Here is a 17,160-nt window from a genome sequence, read left to right on the forward strand (position 1 = left end):
CCCAGGACAAGTCCCCAGGGAACTGGAAGGTCACCATCTGGGCCGAGCTGGGCACCTGCCTGCATTGTTTGGGCTGGGACTCAGGGGCCAGAGGTCCCCAGGAATGGCTGCTTGGCTCAGCACCAAGACACTGGGAATGATCATCCCTCATCCCTGCGAGCTGCTGACCCCAAATGCCCTGGGCCGGCTTGCAGGGCCACCGTCCCCCCCGGAAGCTGCTGCCAGGCTGATGTCCCCAGCCCGTCCCATCGTGGTGCTTGCTGCAAACGTGGAGATGGAGAAAACCCCTCCAAAATAAATGGACAAAGGGGATTTCAGGAGCCTGTGCGTTGACACCCCCACCTCACCCTTCCTTGCTTGTGAATATTTTCTGGGGAGCTGCCAGGGCCAGGAGGGACACAGTAATCCCAGAGACAGCTAGTAGAGCTGGATGGCACAGTGAGTTCTCCGAGGGTCCCAGCTGGGAGTATCCCAGTACATCCCAGTACCCTACCCCACCCCTGGGCAGGCGGCAGGAACGCTTGCTGGCAAAAAAAACCCCAAACGACCAGACAGCCTTGGGAGTGGAGAGTCTTATTGTAATCATGAAGGTTTGGGAATCACGGGTGGGCGGGAGTGCTGGGACTGGTCCTTGGGGCAGCTCTGCTGGGATGTGTGTGGCGGGACCGCGGGACGATGGGCATCCACTGTGAGCGGGAGCCGAATGGGGAGAGGAGGAGGGTGGGGAGGTGCTTCCAGGGCTGCCCCTACTCCAGGAAGGGTCCCCTCTCCCACCCCGGCCTTCTCCTGCTCCCCACGGGTGCAGGCAGCTGGTTCATCACTGCACCGGGCCCCACGGGCATCCACCCATGCCTCGCTCCCTCCCTCCACTCCCCCATCCTTCCCTCCATCCCCTCCTTCCTCCTTCCCTCCCTGCGCGGCCCGGGCGGCTCCAGGGGCGGTGCCGTTGGCGGCGGGCGGTGCCAGCGGCGGCGGAGGCGGTACCGGCCGGCGCGGGCGGCCATGGAGGGCGGCGGGCGGCGGGTGGTGGCGGTGGGCGCGGGGCTGGCGGGGCTGGGGGCGGCCCAGCGCCTCCGCGGACACGGCTCCCTCCGCCTGCTGGAGGCGGCGGGCCGCGCCGGCGGCCGCGTCTGCACCCGCCCCTTCGGTACGGGCGGGCAGGCCGGGGGAGGCTCCGGGAACCGGGGGTGGGCGGCACCGGGGGGCGGGCCCGGGCCGGGGCAGGGGGGCGGCTGTAGCGGGATGCGGGAGCTGCCCCTGACCCCCCTGGGGCCGGTCCTGGGAGGGCCGGACACGCGGCGGGGGCGGCCGGTCCCGTGGGCACGCGGGGATCGAACGGAAGCCGGTCCCGGGCGGCACCGGGGCCCGCCGGTCCCGGCCTTTCCGGGGGCGCCGGGGCTGCCGCTGCGCCCCGAGGGCTTTGCACCGGCGCGGCTCGGGGTGACCCGCTCTCCCTTCCTCCCTCCCTCTCGGCAGCGTCGGGGCTGGCGGAGATGGGGGCACACTGGATCCACGGCCCCTCGCCGGGAAATCCCGTGTTCTGCCTGGCCTCCCGCTACGGCCTGCTGGGCCCGGAGGCCGCCCGGGAGGAGAACCAGCAGGTGGAAGCGGGCGGCCACCCCCCGATGCCGTCCGTCACCTACGGCAGCTCGGGGAAGGTGCTGAATCCCAAGGCAGTGCGCGAAGCCCGCGACCTCTTCTCCGCCCTCCTGGCCTCCACCCGCGCTTTCCAGGGCTCCAAGGAGCCGCCGTGGCCCAGCGTGGGCCAGTACGTGCGGGCAGAGATCGCCCGGACGGTGCCCACCATGGCGGGGGGCCAGGAGGGTGCCCGGCAGCTCCAGCTGGCCGTGCTCGCCGCCTGCCTCAAGCTGGAGTGCTGCATCAGCGGGACCCACAGCATGGACCTGGTGGGCCTGGAGCCCTTCGGGGAGTACGTGTCGCTGCCCGGCCTGGACTGCACCTTCCCAGGGTAAGCGCGCGGCTCCGGAGCGGGACGCGGAGGAGCGTTCCCGGGGCCGCCCCGTCCCCAGCGCTGACTCCTCCCACAGCGGCTACAGCAGCTTGGCCGAGCGCCTGCTCTCGGATCTGCCCGAGGGCACCGTGCTGTTCAACAAGGCGGTGAGGACCATCCACTGGCAAGGGTCCTTCCGCGAGGAAGGGGACGATGCCAGGGTTTTCCCCGTGCGGGTGGAGTGCGAGGACGGAGACGTCTTCCTTGCCGACCACGTCATCATCACCGTCCCGCTGGGTGAGGACACCGACACCTCCCCTTGCCCTGCCCGTCCCCTCCCACCCGCCGGCACTGCTGGAGATGGGCGAGTGGAGGGGAGGGATTGCCCAAACCCCTTGCCAGCCTCACCTCTCCCACCGGGAAGAGGTTGGAAAGGGGTTTGGGGAGGCCGGAGCATCTCAGACGCCGTTTAGGAGGCCAGCTGAGAGCTGCCCCGTTGCCTGCCCGAACGCGTGGCTGCAGGTTTCCTCAAGGAACGGCACCAGGAATTCTTCCAGCCTCCCCTTCCCGAGCGGAAAGCGCAGGCCATTCGCAACCTGGGATTCGGCACCAACAACAAAATCTTCCTGGAGTTCGAGCAGCCCTTCTGGGAGCCCGAGCAGCAGCTCCTGGAAGTGGTGTGGGAGGACGAGTCGCCCCTGGAGGAGCCCAGCACCGACCTGGAGGCCAACTGGTTCAGGAAGCTCATCGGATTCGTGGTGCTCCAGCCGCCAGAGCAGTAGGTGCCTGGGGATTTGGGGCGTCCTCCAGGCCTCCTCTGGGCCGCTGGTGGGCACGGGGAGGGGCGGCGGCTTTCAGCCCCGCGTTCCCGCCCCAGGCACGGGCACGTCCTGTGCGGCTTCATCGCGGGGAAGGAGTCGGAGCACATGGAGACGCTGAGCGACGCCGAGGTGCTCAGCGCCATGACCCGCGTCCTGCGCACCATGACAGGTGCCCGCCCCGCCCTCCCGGCCCGCGCTCCCGCCGCCCCGCGGCATTTCCCGATCCTACCGCTGCCCCCCGCCCGCAGGGAACCCCGAGCTGCCCGCGCCCAGGAGCGTGCTGCGGTCCCGCTGGCACAGCGCTCCCTACACCCGCGGCTCCTACAGCTACGTGGCCGTCGGCAGCTCGGGGGACGACATCGACGTGCTGGCACAGCCGCTGCCCGAGGACCCCCGCGACCCCCGGGTGAGGATTCCGCCCCAGCGGGGACAGACGGACACACACACACACACACACACACACAGACGGGGTTGGGGACAGGAGCACGGGGAGGCGGCACTGCCGACCCTGTGCGAGGGTCACCAGTGCTCAGGTCACCTGCCGAGCTCCACGGGGGCTGGGGGCATTTCCATAGAAGTCGTGGACAGGCTCCTCCCAAGCGCTTCCCAGCGTCCTCACGGCGCGGGCTGGGTGCCTAGGGAAGGGAAAAGTGCCCACCCCTGGGTTTTTAATGCGGCGGTGCCCCCGCGGGGTGCCGGAGGGCGGGGGTGAGGCTGTTGTAGCGCGGCCCCTCCGTGCTCACCGCCCGCCTCTCCGCAGCCCCTGCAGCTCCTCTTCGCCGGCGAGGCCACGCACCGCACCTTCTACTCCACCACCCACGGGGCGCTGCTCTCGGGCTGGCGAGAGGCCGAGCGGCTCAACCAGCTCTTCCAGGCGCCCGTCCCCGCGCCTCAGTCCTGAGGCAGCAAAATAAACCCCCGGTGCTTTGCCCTTCGGTCTCCTTTATTGAGAAACCTCCGCGCCGGCGGCTTCCTCCTCTCCGTGGCGGGGTGGATGCGGCGGGGGCGGCTCCATCGGGCGGGGGCTGCGGTGTTGGTTTAATACCAGTTGGTGCTGGAGATGGTGTAGCGGGGGTCGTCCAGCGGGTCCTGCGTCGGGCCTGGCCGCGGGGCGGGCGCCGGGGTGGGTTGAGGGGCGGATGGGCGAAGAGGTTGAGCCTCAGAAACGGCGGCACGGGGAGTGCCGAGGCCCGCGGGGGGCGCGCTGTGCCCCCCGCGGGCCTCGGCACCCCCCGTGCCGCCGGGAGGTGCAGCCGAGTGCCCCGGAGGCCCCGGTGGTGGCGGCGGTTCCGCCATTGCTGTTGCTGAGGCGGGTTCCGGTCGCGCCGGAAGTGACGCGCGGCGGCGGCGCAGCCATGCGGGTGTGGGCAGCGCTGCGGGCGGCGGGGACGGGCCCGGGCCCGGGGGCGTTTCGGGAGTGCTTCGAGTTCGGCGGCCGCGATGTGGCCTCGTGGTTCCCGCGGCACATGGCGAAAGGTGAGGGGCGGCGGCGCGGCGGATCGAGTTCCTCCCCCCTCGAGCGCCCGCCGCTCGCTCACCCCGCGCTGTGCTGTGTGCTGCAGGCCTGCGGCAGATGCGCCTGGCGCTGCGCCGCGCCGACTGCCTCGTGGAGGTGCACGACGCTCGAATATCCTCCACAGCGGCCGGAGAACCCTCTCCCTTGTCCCTCCAGACCACCCTTGTCCCTCTCCACCTCCTCTCCACCCCCCTTTCTGTACACGCTGCCAGTCACTGTCCTTAGCGCAGCCACATTCCGCTGTCGGGCCGTAACCCCGCGCTGCAGGAGGCGCTGGGCATCCGCCCTCACGTCCTGGTGATGAACAAGATGGATCTGGCTGATCCCCGGCGGCAGCCGGTGAGCGCCGGGGCAGGGCCGGGCGGGGGGCAGCGGTGGTGTCACTGGCAGGTGACAGCAGTGCCTCTTCCCGTCCCTTCCAGGCAGTTTTGGAGCAGCTGAGGCAGCAGGGATGCTCGCACGTAGTCTTCACTGACTGCCAGCGTGATGTCAATGTCAAGAGGGTATGTCAGTGTCAATGGGGCAGCAGCCCAGCCCTGCTCCCTGGTGAGCTCCCAGCCCCATGGAGAGCCCTCGATGCTCCAGCTGGCTGCTCCCTTTCCACCTGTCCCAAATCCTCTGCTCAGGCCCCACTGAGCGCATCCTGCTGGCACAGTGTCACCAAGGGAATGGCTGCTGCCAGGCAGGGCACAGAGTAATAGCCCTGTCCCTGTTCTCTGCAGGTTGTCCCCATGGTGGCCAGGCTGGTGGCTGATGGCCCACGCTACCACCGGGCCGAGGTGAGACACAGGCACAGGGGGTCACAGAATATGCTGGGTTGGAAGGGACCCACAAAGACCATCCAGTCCAGCCCCTGTCCCTGCACAGATGCCCCAACAATCCCACCCTGGGCATCCCTGGGTGCTGTGTCCAAGTGCTCCTGGAGCTCTGGCAGCCTTGGGGCGGTGCCCATTCCCTGGGGAGCCTGGGCAGTGCCCAGCAGCGTCTGGGGGAAGAACCTTTCCTTGATCTCCAGTCTGACCCTGCCCTGGCACAGCTTCAGCCATTCCTTGGGTGCTGTCCCTGTCACAGAGAGCAGAGATCGGAGCTGCCCTCAGGAGCAGCCCCTGGAGAGGTCTGACCTCAGTGTGCTCTGCCCTAGCTGAACAAACCAAGTGACCTCAGCCAGCCCTTCTGTAGCCCTCCAGACCCTTCCCCATCCTTGTGTCCATCCTTTGGACGCCCTCTGACAGCTTTACATCTCTTTTATGTTGTGGTGCCCCAAAACTGCCCCCAGTGCGTGCGGTGAGGCTGCCCCAGTGCAGAGCAGAGGGAAGGTCACCCCCCCTCCCCAGCCAAGGAACAAGGCTGCTCCTGCCAGAAGTGCCACAAACACTGGGGTATTTCCCTGTGGCAGCTGCCTCTTGCTGCAGGGGTGGGTGGTTGTTAATCAGCTGCTCCTTGCCTGTGTCTCCCTGGCTTCCAGAGCTCCGAGTACAACATCCTGGTGATCGGCGTGCCCAATGTGGGCAAGTCCTCGCTCATCAACTCCCTGCGGAGGCTGCACCTCAAGAAGGGTATTTCTGCACACTGCCAGGGCTCAAGGAGGAGGTGGGCACAGTGTCACATGTGTTGTGACTGTGTCTGTCCCCCCAGGCAAAGCTACTGCGGTGGGGGGCGAGCCAGGAATCACCAAGGCAGTGCTGTCCAGGATCCAGGTACCGTCCCTGCGTGCAGGAGACCTCCAGGCTCACTGAGCTGTTCTTGGAGGGTTGCTCAGCTCCCCTTTGCAGCAAGGCCTTAAGCTCAGTGCCTCACTCATTAGCCGTGTGGTGCTAATTCCCAGCCCTGCCTCCCCCGTGGCAGGTGTGTGAGAAGCCCCTGATGTACCTGGTGGACACGCCTGGCGTGCTGCCCCCCCGGCTGGGGGACGTGGAAACGGGCATGAAGCTGGCGCTGTGTGGTGAGCTGGAGGCTGTGCCCAGGGGTGGCCCCAAATGTGGCCTCTGGGCTTGGTACCCAAGGCTGGGGTGACAGCCCAAAGCTGCTCACAACCCCTGGGTGTGAGGGGCTGCAAGGAGGGTTGGCCAGGGCTCAGCAGGGCTTATGGAGGCTGGGGCTTTTCCAGGAGCCATTCGTGACCACCTGGTGGGAGAGGATGTCATGGCCGACTACCTCCTGTACACCCTGAACAAGCAGCAGCAGTTCGGGTGAGCCGGCGGGGAAGCGGGGAGGGGTCCCAGGAGGGTGCTGGAGGTGCCACCCCCAGGGAATTTTGGGGTGTGAGCCATCTCCTGCGGCAGGTACGTGCAGCGCTACGGGCTGGGCCAGCCCTGCGACCACATCGAGCCCCTGCTCAAGCACATGGCCCTCAGCCAGGGCCGCACGCAGAAGGTGAAGGTGCTGACAGGCACAGGTGGGTGATCTGGGGTGCAAGGGCTGGGGTTTTTGGGGATCCCAGGGCAGCTCCAGGCTGCGCTGACACTCCTGTATCCACTGCCGTCTGCAGGGAACGTCAACATGACAATGCTCAACTACCCAGCTGCCGCCTACGAGTTCCTGCGGGACTTCCGAGCAGGACGCCTGGGCAGGGTGACACTGGACTGAGACCTGTGACTGGATAGGCACAGCCTGCAGCCATGTGGACTGGGGACACCCCAGTGCCCCATGGGGCTGGGGACACCTCAGCAGGGAGCTCTGGTGTGTGATTGAAGCGGCTCTGCCGGCGCTGTCCCCGTTTTTGGGCAAGAGGCTGGAGGGACAGGATGCCCTGTGGTGTCGCTGTTGTTACGCTCCCATGGAGAGCTGTGCCCGCCCCGGAGAGCCTGGGGCAGGGCCGGTGCCTCCGGCTGGCACCTGGAAACCGCCAGGGAACGGTTTCCTCGCTGTGGTTTTGGCCTGCTCTGGAGCCTCCATCCCGAAATAAAGCCGGGCAGGGGCCGGGCGCTGGCCATCCCAGGGTCCCGCCCCTCGCCCCGCATCCAGCCACACGTGCTTTCGCCCAGTTTTATTGCCGCCTCCTCGGCCTCCGGACACGGCGGGGCCACGGACAGGGGCGCGGTGCAGAGGGGTGCCCGAGCCGGTGGGGTTTGGCTCGGTGTGGAGGGGTGGTCGTGGACGGTCTTCCGCGGGGGTCCTGCCCCGCCGGCGGTGGGTGGCCGTAGCCCCGGGAGCCGCTGCTCGGCCGTGGCGTGGGGCTCAGCCCCGGGGGGGGCGGCCGGTCCTCGCGGCGTCGTGGGTGCACCGGGCACTGTCAGGTCCCTCGAAATCCATCAGCGGCGGAGGAGGGCGGCCAGCGGGCAGAGCCAGGGCAGCGCCCGGCCGGGCGGGCTCCCGGACGGCGCGGCGGAGGTCCAGGCGCTGGCGGCCGCCGTCCAGTTGCCGTCGCGGTACTCGACGCCGTCTCCCGCTTGCAGCTCTCCGGACAGTCGGGCCCGGCGCAGGGCCGCCCCCGCCGCCACGCCGGCCGCCGCTCCCGCCGCCGCTGCCCCCGCTACGCGCAGCGCCGCCCCGGCAGAGCCGTACCGGGGCACGGCCGCCCTCGGCCGACTGCGGGCCGCCCCCCGCGCCGCACCGCGGGCCGCCCCCCGGGCGCCGCCGCGCCCACCCTTGCCGGCCACCGTGTCGCAGAAGGTGGCGGCCAGCAGCACCAGCGCCCAGCACGCCGCCGCGCTCCGCCGCATCCCGCACCTGCCGCAGGGAGGGAGGGAGAGCCCCGCCGCTCAGCCGCGCCCGGCCGCGGGCGGGGGACCGCGCACCGACGTGTCCCGCTTGCGCCTGTGCTGGGGCCGCGCACGCGTCTGTCACGGCACACGCAGCTACCCGCGCGTTGCATAAACGCGCTCCCCCCACCCCTGTGGGTGATGATGCTCACGCACGCTCCCGCACGCCCCTTGGATGATGCTCCCGCACACGCTCGCACACGCGCGCTCCGCACAGCCTTGCGAATGATGCTCCGCACAGCCGGGCGGATGATGCTCCGCACAGCCGTGAGGACGATGCTCCCGCACAGCCGTGTGGACGATGCTCCGCACAGCCGGGCGGATGATGCTCCGCACACGCTCGCACCCACGCGTTTCTCTGGCTTCGCAAACACCCGGCCGCAGGGCACACTCACACCCCCGCCCCTCCCTCCCCGCCCGCGGGGCTCACCAGACCCGGGGATGCCGCCGGCTCGTTGCGCTCCTCTCCACTCCTCCCTGGCCGCGCTCCCGCTGCCGCGCTCCCGCCGCGCCCCCCGCACTCCCCCCCACTCGCCGCGCGGGGGGCGGCGGGGAAACCCCCCCTCCTTACCCTTTCCCCTTCTCTTCCCGCTCCCCGCGGCGCCTCTAGACCCCCACATCCCGCCGCCCCGGCCTCGCCCGCGCCCCGCGGGGCAGCACGGCGGGACCCCCGCTCGGGGCGGGGATCGGGCCCCGCGCCCCCTCCCACGGCCCGGGGGTCCCGGCCCCGCCCCGCGGCCCCGCCTCGGCCAATGGGGACGGCGCCTGGCGGGGCGGGACCGGCTGCACCAATGGGCGGTGGCGGGAGGGGCGGGGCTCGCTCCGCGCTCCGCCATGGCCGCCCCGCTGCGAGCGATCCTGCGCCCCGCCGCCGCCACCGTCACCACCGCGCTCCCCCGAGCGCGCCTCCCGCCGCCGCTCCGCGCCCCCTACGGCGCACGGGGCTGCAGCTCCGGTGAGCACCGGGGCACCGGGGGGGCACCGCGGGTGGGTGGGCGGGCTTGGCCGCGCTCAGCGCCGGGCACCGGGTCCCTGCACCGGGCACGGTCGTAGCCCCGGGCGGGCATGTGCCCGTCAAGCTGCACGTGATCCCTGGGCTGCGCACCAGGCCACGGCACCGGGTCACTAGTGCCGTGTTTGCTCCACGTACGGTCCTAGCGCCGGGCACGGAGTCCCTGGACTGTGCACCAGGGCCACAGCACAGGACACCGGGACCCGGTAGAAGGTACGGTCCCAGCACGGGGTCTGTGCCCAGCGAGTTGCACGTGGTTCCGGAGCTGCGCTCCGGAGCCCGTCACCGGGCACCGGGACCCTACGGCATGAATGGGCAGTTCACTGCATGCCAGGGCACTGGGGCCCGGCGCCGGGCACCGGTGTCGCTGGACCATGCACCAGATCCCAGCACTGGGTGCCTGGACCACGCACACTGTGCCAGCACAGGCTGGTCACGGCATCTTCGCGGGCTGGGGTGGTACTGGGAGCTCCTCCGAGCCAAGCTCCCGCCGGCTGCCGGTGACCGCTGGCATCAAGGTCGCCTTTAAATAGCACGGAGTGACGGTGGCCAGGCATTGCCGAGGGTGGCCGGGGATCCTCCCGGTGCCCGGCAGCCGGTGGGCTAACGGGCCAGTGCTGGTGTGGCGGGCAGGGGCCGCATTCCAGTACCTGCTGGTGCAGAAGACGGGAGCACAGAAGAACGTGGGGTTGATCCAGCTGAACCGGCCGAAGGCTCTCAATGCGCTCTGCGAGGGGCTCATGGCAGAGCTGCGGCGGGCGCTGGAGGCCATGGAGAGCGACCCGGAGGTGGGAGCCATCGTCCTCACCGGCAGCCAGAAAGCCTTCGCAGGTAGGACGGGGGCCTCTGCTCACCCCAAAGCTTTGGAGGGGATTGGTGTCCCACTGCACTTCCCGTTGCAGCTGGCGCAGACATCAAGGAGATGCAGAATAAAACCTTCAAAGAGTGCTATAGCGGCGGCTTCCTCTCTGGGTGGGACAAGGTCTCTGTTGTCCGCAAACCCATCATCGCCGCCGTCAATGGCTACGCTGTGAGTGTCCCCCACATGTCCCTGCACCCCCTGTCCCCACCCTGGCACCCCCTGACCCATCTCTGTCTGCCCTGTCCCAGCTGGGAGGCGGGTGCGAGCTGGCCATGATGTGTGACATCATCTATGCTGGGGAGAAGGCGGAGTTCGGGCAACCCGAAATCCTGCTGGGAACCATCCCAGGTGAGCAACAGGCACCTGCCAGGGGCTTCCATCCCAGCTGGGCTGGGGACAGCCAGGCATCCCTCCCTGAACCTCTCTCCCTTCCCGAAATGCCCCAGGTGCTGGCGGGACGCAGAGGCTGACCAGGGCAGTGGGGAAGTCGCTGGCAATGGAGATGGTGCTCACCGGGGACCGGATTTCGGCAAAGGAGGCGAAGGAGGCAGGTAGGGGCATGGGACAGCCCTGGCACTGCAGGGGTCTGGCAGGGAGCCATTCCCCCACTTCCCACTGCCCGTCACAGGTCTGGTCAGCAAGGTCTACCCCGTGGAGAAGTTGCTGGACGCAGCCATTGCCTGTGCTGAGAAGATCGCCAGCAACTCCAAGCTGGTGGCTGCCATGGCAAAGGAGTCAGTCAATGCTGGTAGGAGCTGGGGGCCAAGTGGGAATCCCTTGTGGGGGCTGCAAGGCCAGGCAGAGGAGTCTCCCCAACTTCTCCCTTGCTTTCAGCCTTTGAAACGACGCTGACAGAGGGGAACAGGACAGAGAAGCGCCTCTTTTACGCCACCTTTGCCACCGTGAGTAGGGGGATCAGCCCCATGGCATGAGGGATAACAGGGCCGCCGCAGCCCCCCAAACCTGACCTCTCTGCTTGTCCCAGAGCGACCGCAAGGAGGGGATGACGGCATTCGTGGAGAAGCGCAAGGCCAACTTCAGCGACAGCTGAGCCCGGGAGGTGCAGGTCCCTGGGGTGGTGCAGGTCCCCATGGCTTCCTGCAGCCCATCCACCCCCGCCTTACCCCACTGAGGGGACCGGGACCCGTCAGCGAGCAATGCTTGCTTGGGGTGACAGCCAGCAGTGGGGACCACCTCTGCCTTCACTATTAAAGGGTTTTCTAGGTGCTGCTGGGAAATGGGGCGTCCTTGCTGCGAGGTCCTGCCTTAGCTGGGAAATGTTGGGGTTCACTGTGCCCCCCCATGCTCCATCACGCTGCTCTCCAGTGCTGGGCTGGGCAAGAGCAGCCTCGTGGAGCAAAGGTCCGTGTGCTCCCCAGGAAGGGGACAGCCTGTGACACCTTCTGGGGCACACCACCAGTGTGCTGAGTTTGCCTGGCCTCAGCCTCACCTGGGCTGAACTGAGACTGGGGTGACGGGCTGAGTCTCCTGTCCCAGGGCATCATCCTCGCCCTGCCTTGTGCCTTCAGGTAATCGTGAGGGAGTTCCTGCAGGTTTGGAGGCCTTGCAATTAGCAGCGGGTTTCTGGCAGTAATGAGGAGCCCACCAGGATGTGGAGAGGGTTTATTAGTGAGGCTCAAGGCTGGGCAGGAAGGGGAAAGTTTTCCCAGGAAGCCTCAGGGGCATCTTCCACCCCTCATTTCACAGCCTGGGCACATCTCCACTCAGCTGTGGTAGATGTGGTCACGGTCCTCCTCCGGGCCGTTCTGCACCTTTGGGGACAGCATCCGGGGTGGCCTGTAGGTGTCAGCCTCCCTGGCATCATCCTGGGGGTGGTAGAGGTGGTCACGATCCTCCTCCGGCCCATTCTGCACCTTCAGGCCCAGCATCCAGGATGGCACACGGGCATTGGCCTCCCTGGCATCATCTTGGGGGTGGTGGAGGTGGTCACGATCCTCTTCTGGTCTTGCCCGGACTTGGGGTGGGCCCCTCTTGGCCCAGGCACTGCTGGAGAAGACTTTTATACCTGGTTCACCCTCCTCTGGTGACTCAATGGCTCCTACACCCAGGATGCTGGAAGAGAGGAACAAAATCAGTGTGAAAAGGTTGCCAAATACCACCCTGTCCCAAGGGAATCTCACCCCAGTGGAGTGCAGGGACCCTGGTGAGATTCCCCACACCCCAGGAAGCACCAGTTAGGATCTCAGAGTGCAAAGGGGCTAACTTAACTATTTGTTCCACTAAAGGAATAGAGAAATCAGCTGGATGCTCAGGGAGTTTGTGTAATTCGGGGAGGAAGGGAGATGGAGCTGGGAGCCCCTTAATTTTGGGGGGCACAAAGCAAGAAGGGGAATTTATTCCCTCCTCAAACACTTTCGATTTTGGGGTGTTGCTTTATCGGTTTTTGTAAACCGGATGCAAGCGCCTCTTACATTTCCTCAGCCAAATCCTGCTCCGTGGCCAGGTCCTTCCACCAGGAGCTGCTCAGAGCCTGTGGGGAGACAAGGGGGTTCCAAGGGGGGCACGGGTCACACGTGGGGCCCCTCATCAGAGGGGGCAGCAGGAGGACAGGCTGAGGCTGGGCTCACCTGGGTGCTGCCGGGTGCCAGCAGGAGGAGAGCAATGCCCAGCAGGACGGTCACACAGCAGAGCCCCGTGGCCCTCGGGTGGAGAAGGGACAGATGGCAGAGACGTGGTGGCACAAGCCGTGTGGCTGGTGCTGGCCCACACCCTGTTCCCGTGCCCACAGCTCCTCCCTGATCCCAGCACCCCGATGCCCACCGAGGCTGGCAGAGACCTACCTGTCCATGGCTGCCTCCTGCCACACCTGCCTCGCACTTTGCCCAGTCCGCGTCCCTGGTGGCACTGGGTGGATCCAGACCCCGGTGCCGCCCATCCCACACATCCCTCCTGGCCCTGGGTGGATCCAGACCCCGGTGCCGCCCATCCCACACATCCCTCCTGGCCCTGGGTGGACCCAGACCCCGATGCCGCCCATCCCACACATCCCTCCTGGCCTTGGGTCCTGCTGCTCACGGGGATGGCACCCCGTGCACCCCTGGGCTCTCCAGGGCAGGCAGGTTCGTGTCCTCCTGCCAGTGCATGATCTCTGGAGAGATGGGAAATTCAAGTTTTGGCTTGAAATAAGGATTTTGGACAGCCACTGGCAAGCTGGGAAATAGTTTGCTGCCCATAGACTCTGGGAAAAGCTGGTGACGCAGAAGGGAACGAGTCAGGAGCCCTGAGGCTGTAACTGCAAATTCAGTTTGTCTCCCAACAGCAAGGGCGGGCACTCCCTGACCCTGGACTCTGGGAAAAAGCAATTCCCGGGTCAGAACTCGTGATCCTGAACACATAAGGAAGAGCAGAATGCGCTGCTGCCTGACCTTTGGACCATCAGATGCCAAAGACTGCAGGCATCTCCAGTAGTGTGGGGCTTGCTTCCCATTCCCAGGTATCCCAGGGTGGGAAAAAAGCCTCTTTCGGGGCTCTAGTGTTAGGAAGTGATTTTTGGTCCCTGCTGACAGATGTCCTTGGGCAGTTGTGTGGCTGCAGGGTTTGTCTGCTGGAGACAGCACTCTCCAGAGCCCACGGAGCAGGGATTAGGACTGGACAAGCTGGATGAGTTTTAAACAGAGCGAAGCAGCTTTTTTAAACTCACTGGGAAATCTCCTACGTCTCCGTAAACATCATTCCCTGCTCCCATTTGCAAGGATTTTTCAAAGCCCCTCTGATCTTCTATTCCTCACAGAGTGGGGGAAGGGAAAAAAAATGCAATTATAGATCCTAAGCTTCTTGAATAAACATTGTTCCAGAAACCACTTTTTTTTTTTTTTCCCTTATGCACAATTTTTGAGTGTCAGGATTCACCAGGACCCCAACACCAGTGGCTCTGTGTTTCCAGCTTTTTCCAGGAGGATGAGATTACAAAGGAAGCAAAAGGCAACAGGGAAAACAACCTCCGTCCCAACCTGATTTTGGCAGCCCTTGCAGCAAAGGGAGGGACATTCATTCCACACTTCTGACTCTGCCTGAGCTTCAAAACAGCACTTAAATTCTCTATGAAGCAATTTTGTAAAAAATCCTTTTATTTATTCACCTGGTTGGAAGCCACTTTAAGTCCCTGTGAAAATGCTTCTCTTGGCCCAGACAAACCTTTCAGAGCAGGTGCCGGGGTGCAGAGGAGACTTCAGCGAGATGGAGAAAGTCAGAACTAAGGACCAATGGGGTTTTTCCCCCCATTTGCTTTCCTCAGTGAGTCCAGCTTCCATACAGTCATGCTGTTGCCTTGTAAATTCTTGATACTATTTTTTACCCCCAAGAGGCAAAAAATAAAACACCCAATCCTGTGCAGCCTTAGCTGCAGGAGGGTTTCCTTACCACTTCACCAGACATTCTGGATTCTTCCTCCCAAAATCCTGAGGATTCTTAACTCAGTCAGGTGGTGCCAGTTCTGTTTGACATCAGGAACCCGTGCCCAGGTGCTGGCAGAGCTTGAATTGGTTTGAGTGGTTTATTCCATGGAGTGGGAGCTGGAAATGTCCCTGGTGGCACTGGCCCCATGCCTGCACATCTTAGACAAATCCACTGCACTGACCTTCAGACTTTCTTCCGTGGTCCTTTAAATCCTCGGGTGGCACCTTGTCCAAAGCAAATCGTGGACGGGATCCTGGAAAGGGAGACAGGCTTTAATCCAAGTTACCAGCCCAGCCCTCACAGGCTCACTGGGATGCTTAATGCTCTGTGGGGCATTTGAAACTCCCAGAGTGGGAAGAGCAAGGTTATGGGAACAGCAGGACATATAAATTGCCAAATAATTTAAAGAATGGGTGAAATACTGGTTGGATTTCCTGTGTACTCTGCACATTCCTGTCCTGGAGGCCTCTTTACAACAAAGTGTGTTACCAAATGCAACACTGGGGCAGTTGCAGTGGTTGATAATGAGGAGCAGGAGAGCAGAAGCCGCATCCTGCAATACCTTGGGAAGAGATCGGTGGGCAGACAAACACAGCTTCCACAGCATACCCACGTTCTGCTCTTCCTTACACTTCCTTCTTTCAAAAATGCCTTCGGAAGCACACGCGGGATTCCTGCCTGTTTTACCTTCAGCACAGGAACACCCCAAAGGATGGTGCAAAGGGCTGACAGGATGGAGTGGTCCCAGCCCCTTTTGCCCCAGAGGCCAAAGCACAGACCTGGATTTGTAGAGCCGTTTCTCTGGCAGTGAGGGGCCGGGGCTGGCTGCAGCCTCAGAGATCTCCATGTTCTCCTCAGGCCCTATTTCCATGGGATTCCCCTGGAATTGCTCTGCCATCTCCACATTCACATCCATGGGCACGCTGGAGCCCTGCTCCCTGCAAGAGCTCGTGTGCTTGGAGCCACTGCAGAGACAAAATTTTACACCCTGGCTCAGGAGCTGCCACGTGAGCCCAGAGCCAAGGAAAGCAAAGGTACTTCATGAAGAAATGAATCCATCTGGGATGGATTCCTTCCCAATATCCATCTATCCCTGCCCTGTGGGAATGGAAAGCCATTCCCCCTTTTCCTGCCCCTCCATTCCTTGTAAAGAGTCTCTCTCCATCTTTCCTGTAGCTCCTTCAGGCACTGGAAGGCCACAATTAGGTCACCTCAGAGCTACGCTTCTGCAGGCTGAACGATCCCAGTTCCCTCCCACTTTCCCTGCAGGACAGGAGGAAAGTCCTGCAGTTACCTTTTCACCTTCTTGGGCCTGTCAAACCGAAAGTCAGCAGGATAAAGGTGCACGGTCACCAAGTGATCCTTCCTGTCCTTGCTGCTCTTGAACTTCTCCGTGCAGCCTTCCACCAGACACTGGTACTGAAAGGCAGGGAGGAGAAAAGAAAAAACCACGTAACTGGAAAGAAAACAAGTGCACACCAGCCACGAGGCAAGGGCTGGGCATGGCAGCTCACCATATTTTGCTTCTCGGCCATGATCTGGAAGAGTGAGTCGTGCCACTCCAAGATGTGGATATCCAGGAGATTCCCAGAGGGAAAGGAGCGCTTGCAGAAGGAGCAGACATTCCTGTGCAGGGTGTTGTAGTGGTGCTCGTAGCTCTCCAGCGTGTCAAACACCTGGCTGCAGCCAGAGATGTGGCAGCTGAACTCAGACACCCTGCAGGGAAACCAGGACATCCACGCTTTAAGCTACATTAGAACCTTAATTTCAGCTGCAAACATCTCCTCTAGAGGACTTGATCAGAGAATCCCAGGATGGCTTGGGTTGGGTTGGACCACAAAGCTCATCTGATCCCAACCCTTTGCCATGGGGAGGGACACCTTCTACTAGACCCACAGCTGCAGCCACAATACTTGTGGCATTTGCAGTGACTAAAACTTAAAATTAAATGCCCAGGTGCAATGAAACCAAGATCATGGTGGTGCTGGCAGCTGGAAACTTACTTGCCATTGGAAACATACTAACCATTATGGCTTCAGTATGATCACCCAGATCATCCTCCTGTTAAACAGTCCTTCGGTGAAAAATAAACAAGCCACAAGGTAATAAATTAGCTGCTGGACCTAAAAGTTGCCGTCGTGGATGACAACTCTGTGCCAAGGCTTTTTTAAGAGGCATCCATAGGTGAACCTCACACAACACTCGACAGTACTTTCTGGATTTTAAACACAAGACCAAGATTCTCGCCCAGGCTTAGCCTTCCCGGCTGGAACTGTGCCAGCTGCAGCAGCCCAGAGCAGCTGTGTCTGCCCCTGGATCCCTGGAAGTGTCCACGGCCAGGTCGGACAGGGCTTGGAGCAGAAGGTGTGCCTGCCCATGGCAGAGGGGAGGAACGAGATGATCTTTAAGGACCCTTCCAACCCAAACCATTCCTCGGTTCCCTGACAGGCGGACTCAGGGCTCGGCCGCAGCTCTGGCGACGAGGCCGCCTCACTTACTTGGGTCTCTCGGCCACCTCCTCGAGGCTGGTGAGGACGCCCTGCAGGTAGAGGTGCCTGTGCACGTCCCCATCCTAGACAGGAGCAGAGAGCGGCTGTGGGCGGGCGGGCAGGGCTGCAAAACACAGCGCAAACCCTTCTGCTCCGGCGGAAGCCGCGCTGCCAGCGGCCCCCACACAGCCCCGCGGGGCCCGCCGGCCGCGGGGCCGCCTCACCTCGAACAGCGGGTGCTGTGGGCCGAGGCGGAGGCGACGGGGGGCGAAGGTGAAGGGCGGCGCGGGCTGAGGGGGATGCGGGGACGGAGGCTGCTGGGGGAGCGGGGGGAGCCCCTCACGGAGGAGCAGGGGAAGGCGCGGCGGCAGCGGCAGCATGGCGGGCAGCGG

The 17,160-nt window shown here is 64.1% G+C and overlaps 6 protein-coding genes across 8 annotated transcripts; 3 read left to right on the forward strand and 3 right to left on the reverse strand.

The window, feature by feature from the left end:
• The first annotated feature begins 938 nt into the window (after positions 1-938).
• Positions 939-3,703, forward strand: PAOX (polyamine oxidase). 2 transcript variants are annotated; one of them, XM_066191739.1, is made up of 7 exons: positions 939-1,147; positions 1,477-1,969; positions 2,049-2,248; positions 2,474-2,729; positions 2,829-2,941; positions 3,021-3,178; positions 3,533-3,703. In XM_066191739.1, the coding sequence occupies exons 1-7, from the start codon at positions 1,003-1,005 to the stop codon at positions 3,671-3,673; spliced, it is 1,506 nt and encodes a 501-aa protein (XP_066047836.1). In that variant the 5' UTR covers positions 939-1,002; the 3' UTR covers positions 3,674-3,703. The 2 variants fall into 2 exon arrangements, with proteins under 2 accessions (XP_066047836.1, XP_066047837.1); XM_066191740.1 differs by lacking the exon at positions 939-1,147 and adding an exon at positions 1,178-1,187.
• A 383-nt stretch (positions 3,704-4,086) lies between these two features.
• MTG1 (mitochondrial ribosome associated GTPase 1) lies at positions 4,087-7,255 on the forward strand. Its single transcript, XM_066191741.1, has 11 exons — positions 4,087-4,248; positions 4,335-4,399; positions 4,523-4,627; positions 4,711-4,791; positions 5,011-5,067; positions 5,754-5,844; positions 5,924-5,985; positions 6,134-6,230; positions 6,396-6,477; positions 6,571-6,683; positions 6,777-7,255. Exons 1-11 carry the CDS (start codon positions 4,128-4,130, stop codon positions 6,872-6,874), a joined length of 972 nt encoding a protein of 323 aa, XP_066047838.1. The 5' UTR covers positions 4,087-4,127; the 3' UTR covers positions 6,875-7,255.
• Positions 7,256-7,259: 4 nt separating this feature from the next.
• Positions 7,260-8,570, reverse strand: SPRN (shadow of prion protein). Of its 2 annotated transcripts, none has more exons than XM_066191747.1 (2): positions 8,561-8,570; positions 7,260-7,957 (listed from the first exon to the last, which is right to left on the reverse strand). In XM_066191747.1, exon 2 carries the CDS (start codon positions 7,948-7,950, stop codon positions 7,540-7,542), a length of 411 nt encoding a protein of 136 aa, XP_066047844.1. In that variant the 5' UTR covers positions 7,951-7,957; positions 8,561-8,570; the 3' UTR covers positions 7,260-7,539. The 2 variants fall into 2 exon arrangements, with proteins under 2 accessions (XP_066047844.1, XP_066047843.1); XM_066191746.1 differs by lacking the exon at positions 8,561-8,570 and adding an exon at positions 8,420-8,547.
• A 233-nt stretch (positions 8,571-8,803) lies between these two features.
• Positions 8,804-11,101, forward strand: ECHS1 (enoyl-CoA hydratase, short chain 1). Its single transcript, XM_066191742.1, has 8 exons — positions 8,804-8,944; positions 9,635-9,832; positions 9,904-10,031; positions 10,112-10,211; positions 10,310-10,414; positions 10,492-10,611; positions 10,698-10,765; positions 10,849-11,101. The coding sequence occupies exons 1-8, from the start codon at positions 8,824-8,826 to the stop codon at positions 10,912-10,914; spliced, it is 906 nt and encodes a 301-aa protein (XP_066047839.1). The 5' UTR covers positions 8,804-8,823; the 3' UTR covers positions 10,915-11,101.
• A 371-nt stretch (positions 11,102-11,472) lies between these two features.
• On the reverse strand, positions 11,473-12,694 carry PRAP1 (proline rich acidic protein 1). Its single transcript, XM_066191745.1, has 4 exons — positions 12,665-12,694; positions 12,452-12,524; positions 12,296-12,354; positions 11,473-11,936 (listed from the first exon to the last, which is right to left on the reverse strand). Exons 1-4 carry the CDS (start codon positions 12,670-12,672, stop codon positions 11,588-11,590), a joined length of 489 nt encoding a protein of 162 aa, XP_066047842.1. The 5' UTR covers positions 12,673-12,694; the 3' UTR covers positions 11,473-11,587.
• Positions 12,695-13,933: 1,239 nt separating this feature from the next.
• Positions 13,934-17,150, reverse strand: ZNF511 (zinc finger protein 511). Its single transcript, XM_066191743.1, has 6 exons — positions 16,993-17,150; positions 16,778-16,851; positions 15,794-15,995; positions 15,574-15,698; positions 15,059-15,244; positions 13,934-14,532 (listed from the first exon to the last, which is right to left on the reverse strand). Exons 1-6 carry the CDS (start codon positions 17,146-17,148, stop codon positions 14,463-14,465), a joined length of 813 nt encoding a protein of 270 aa, XP_066047840.1. The 5' UTR covers positions 17,149-17,150; the 3' UTR covers positions 13,934-14,462.
• Positions 17,151-17,160: the final 10 nt, after the last annotated feature.

This window comes from Chamaea fasciata, unplaced genomic scaffold, assembly GCF_029207755.1.
Source record: "Chamaea fasciata isolate MVZ Bird 193981 ecotype frontalis unplaced genomic scaffold, bChaFas1.0.hap1 SCAF_9, whole genome shotgun sequence".
NCBI lineage: Eukaryota > Metazoa > Chordata > Aves > Passeriformes > Sylviidae > Chamaea > Chamaea fasciata.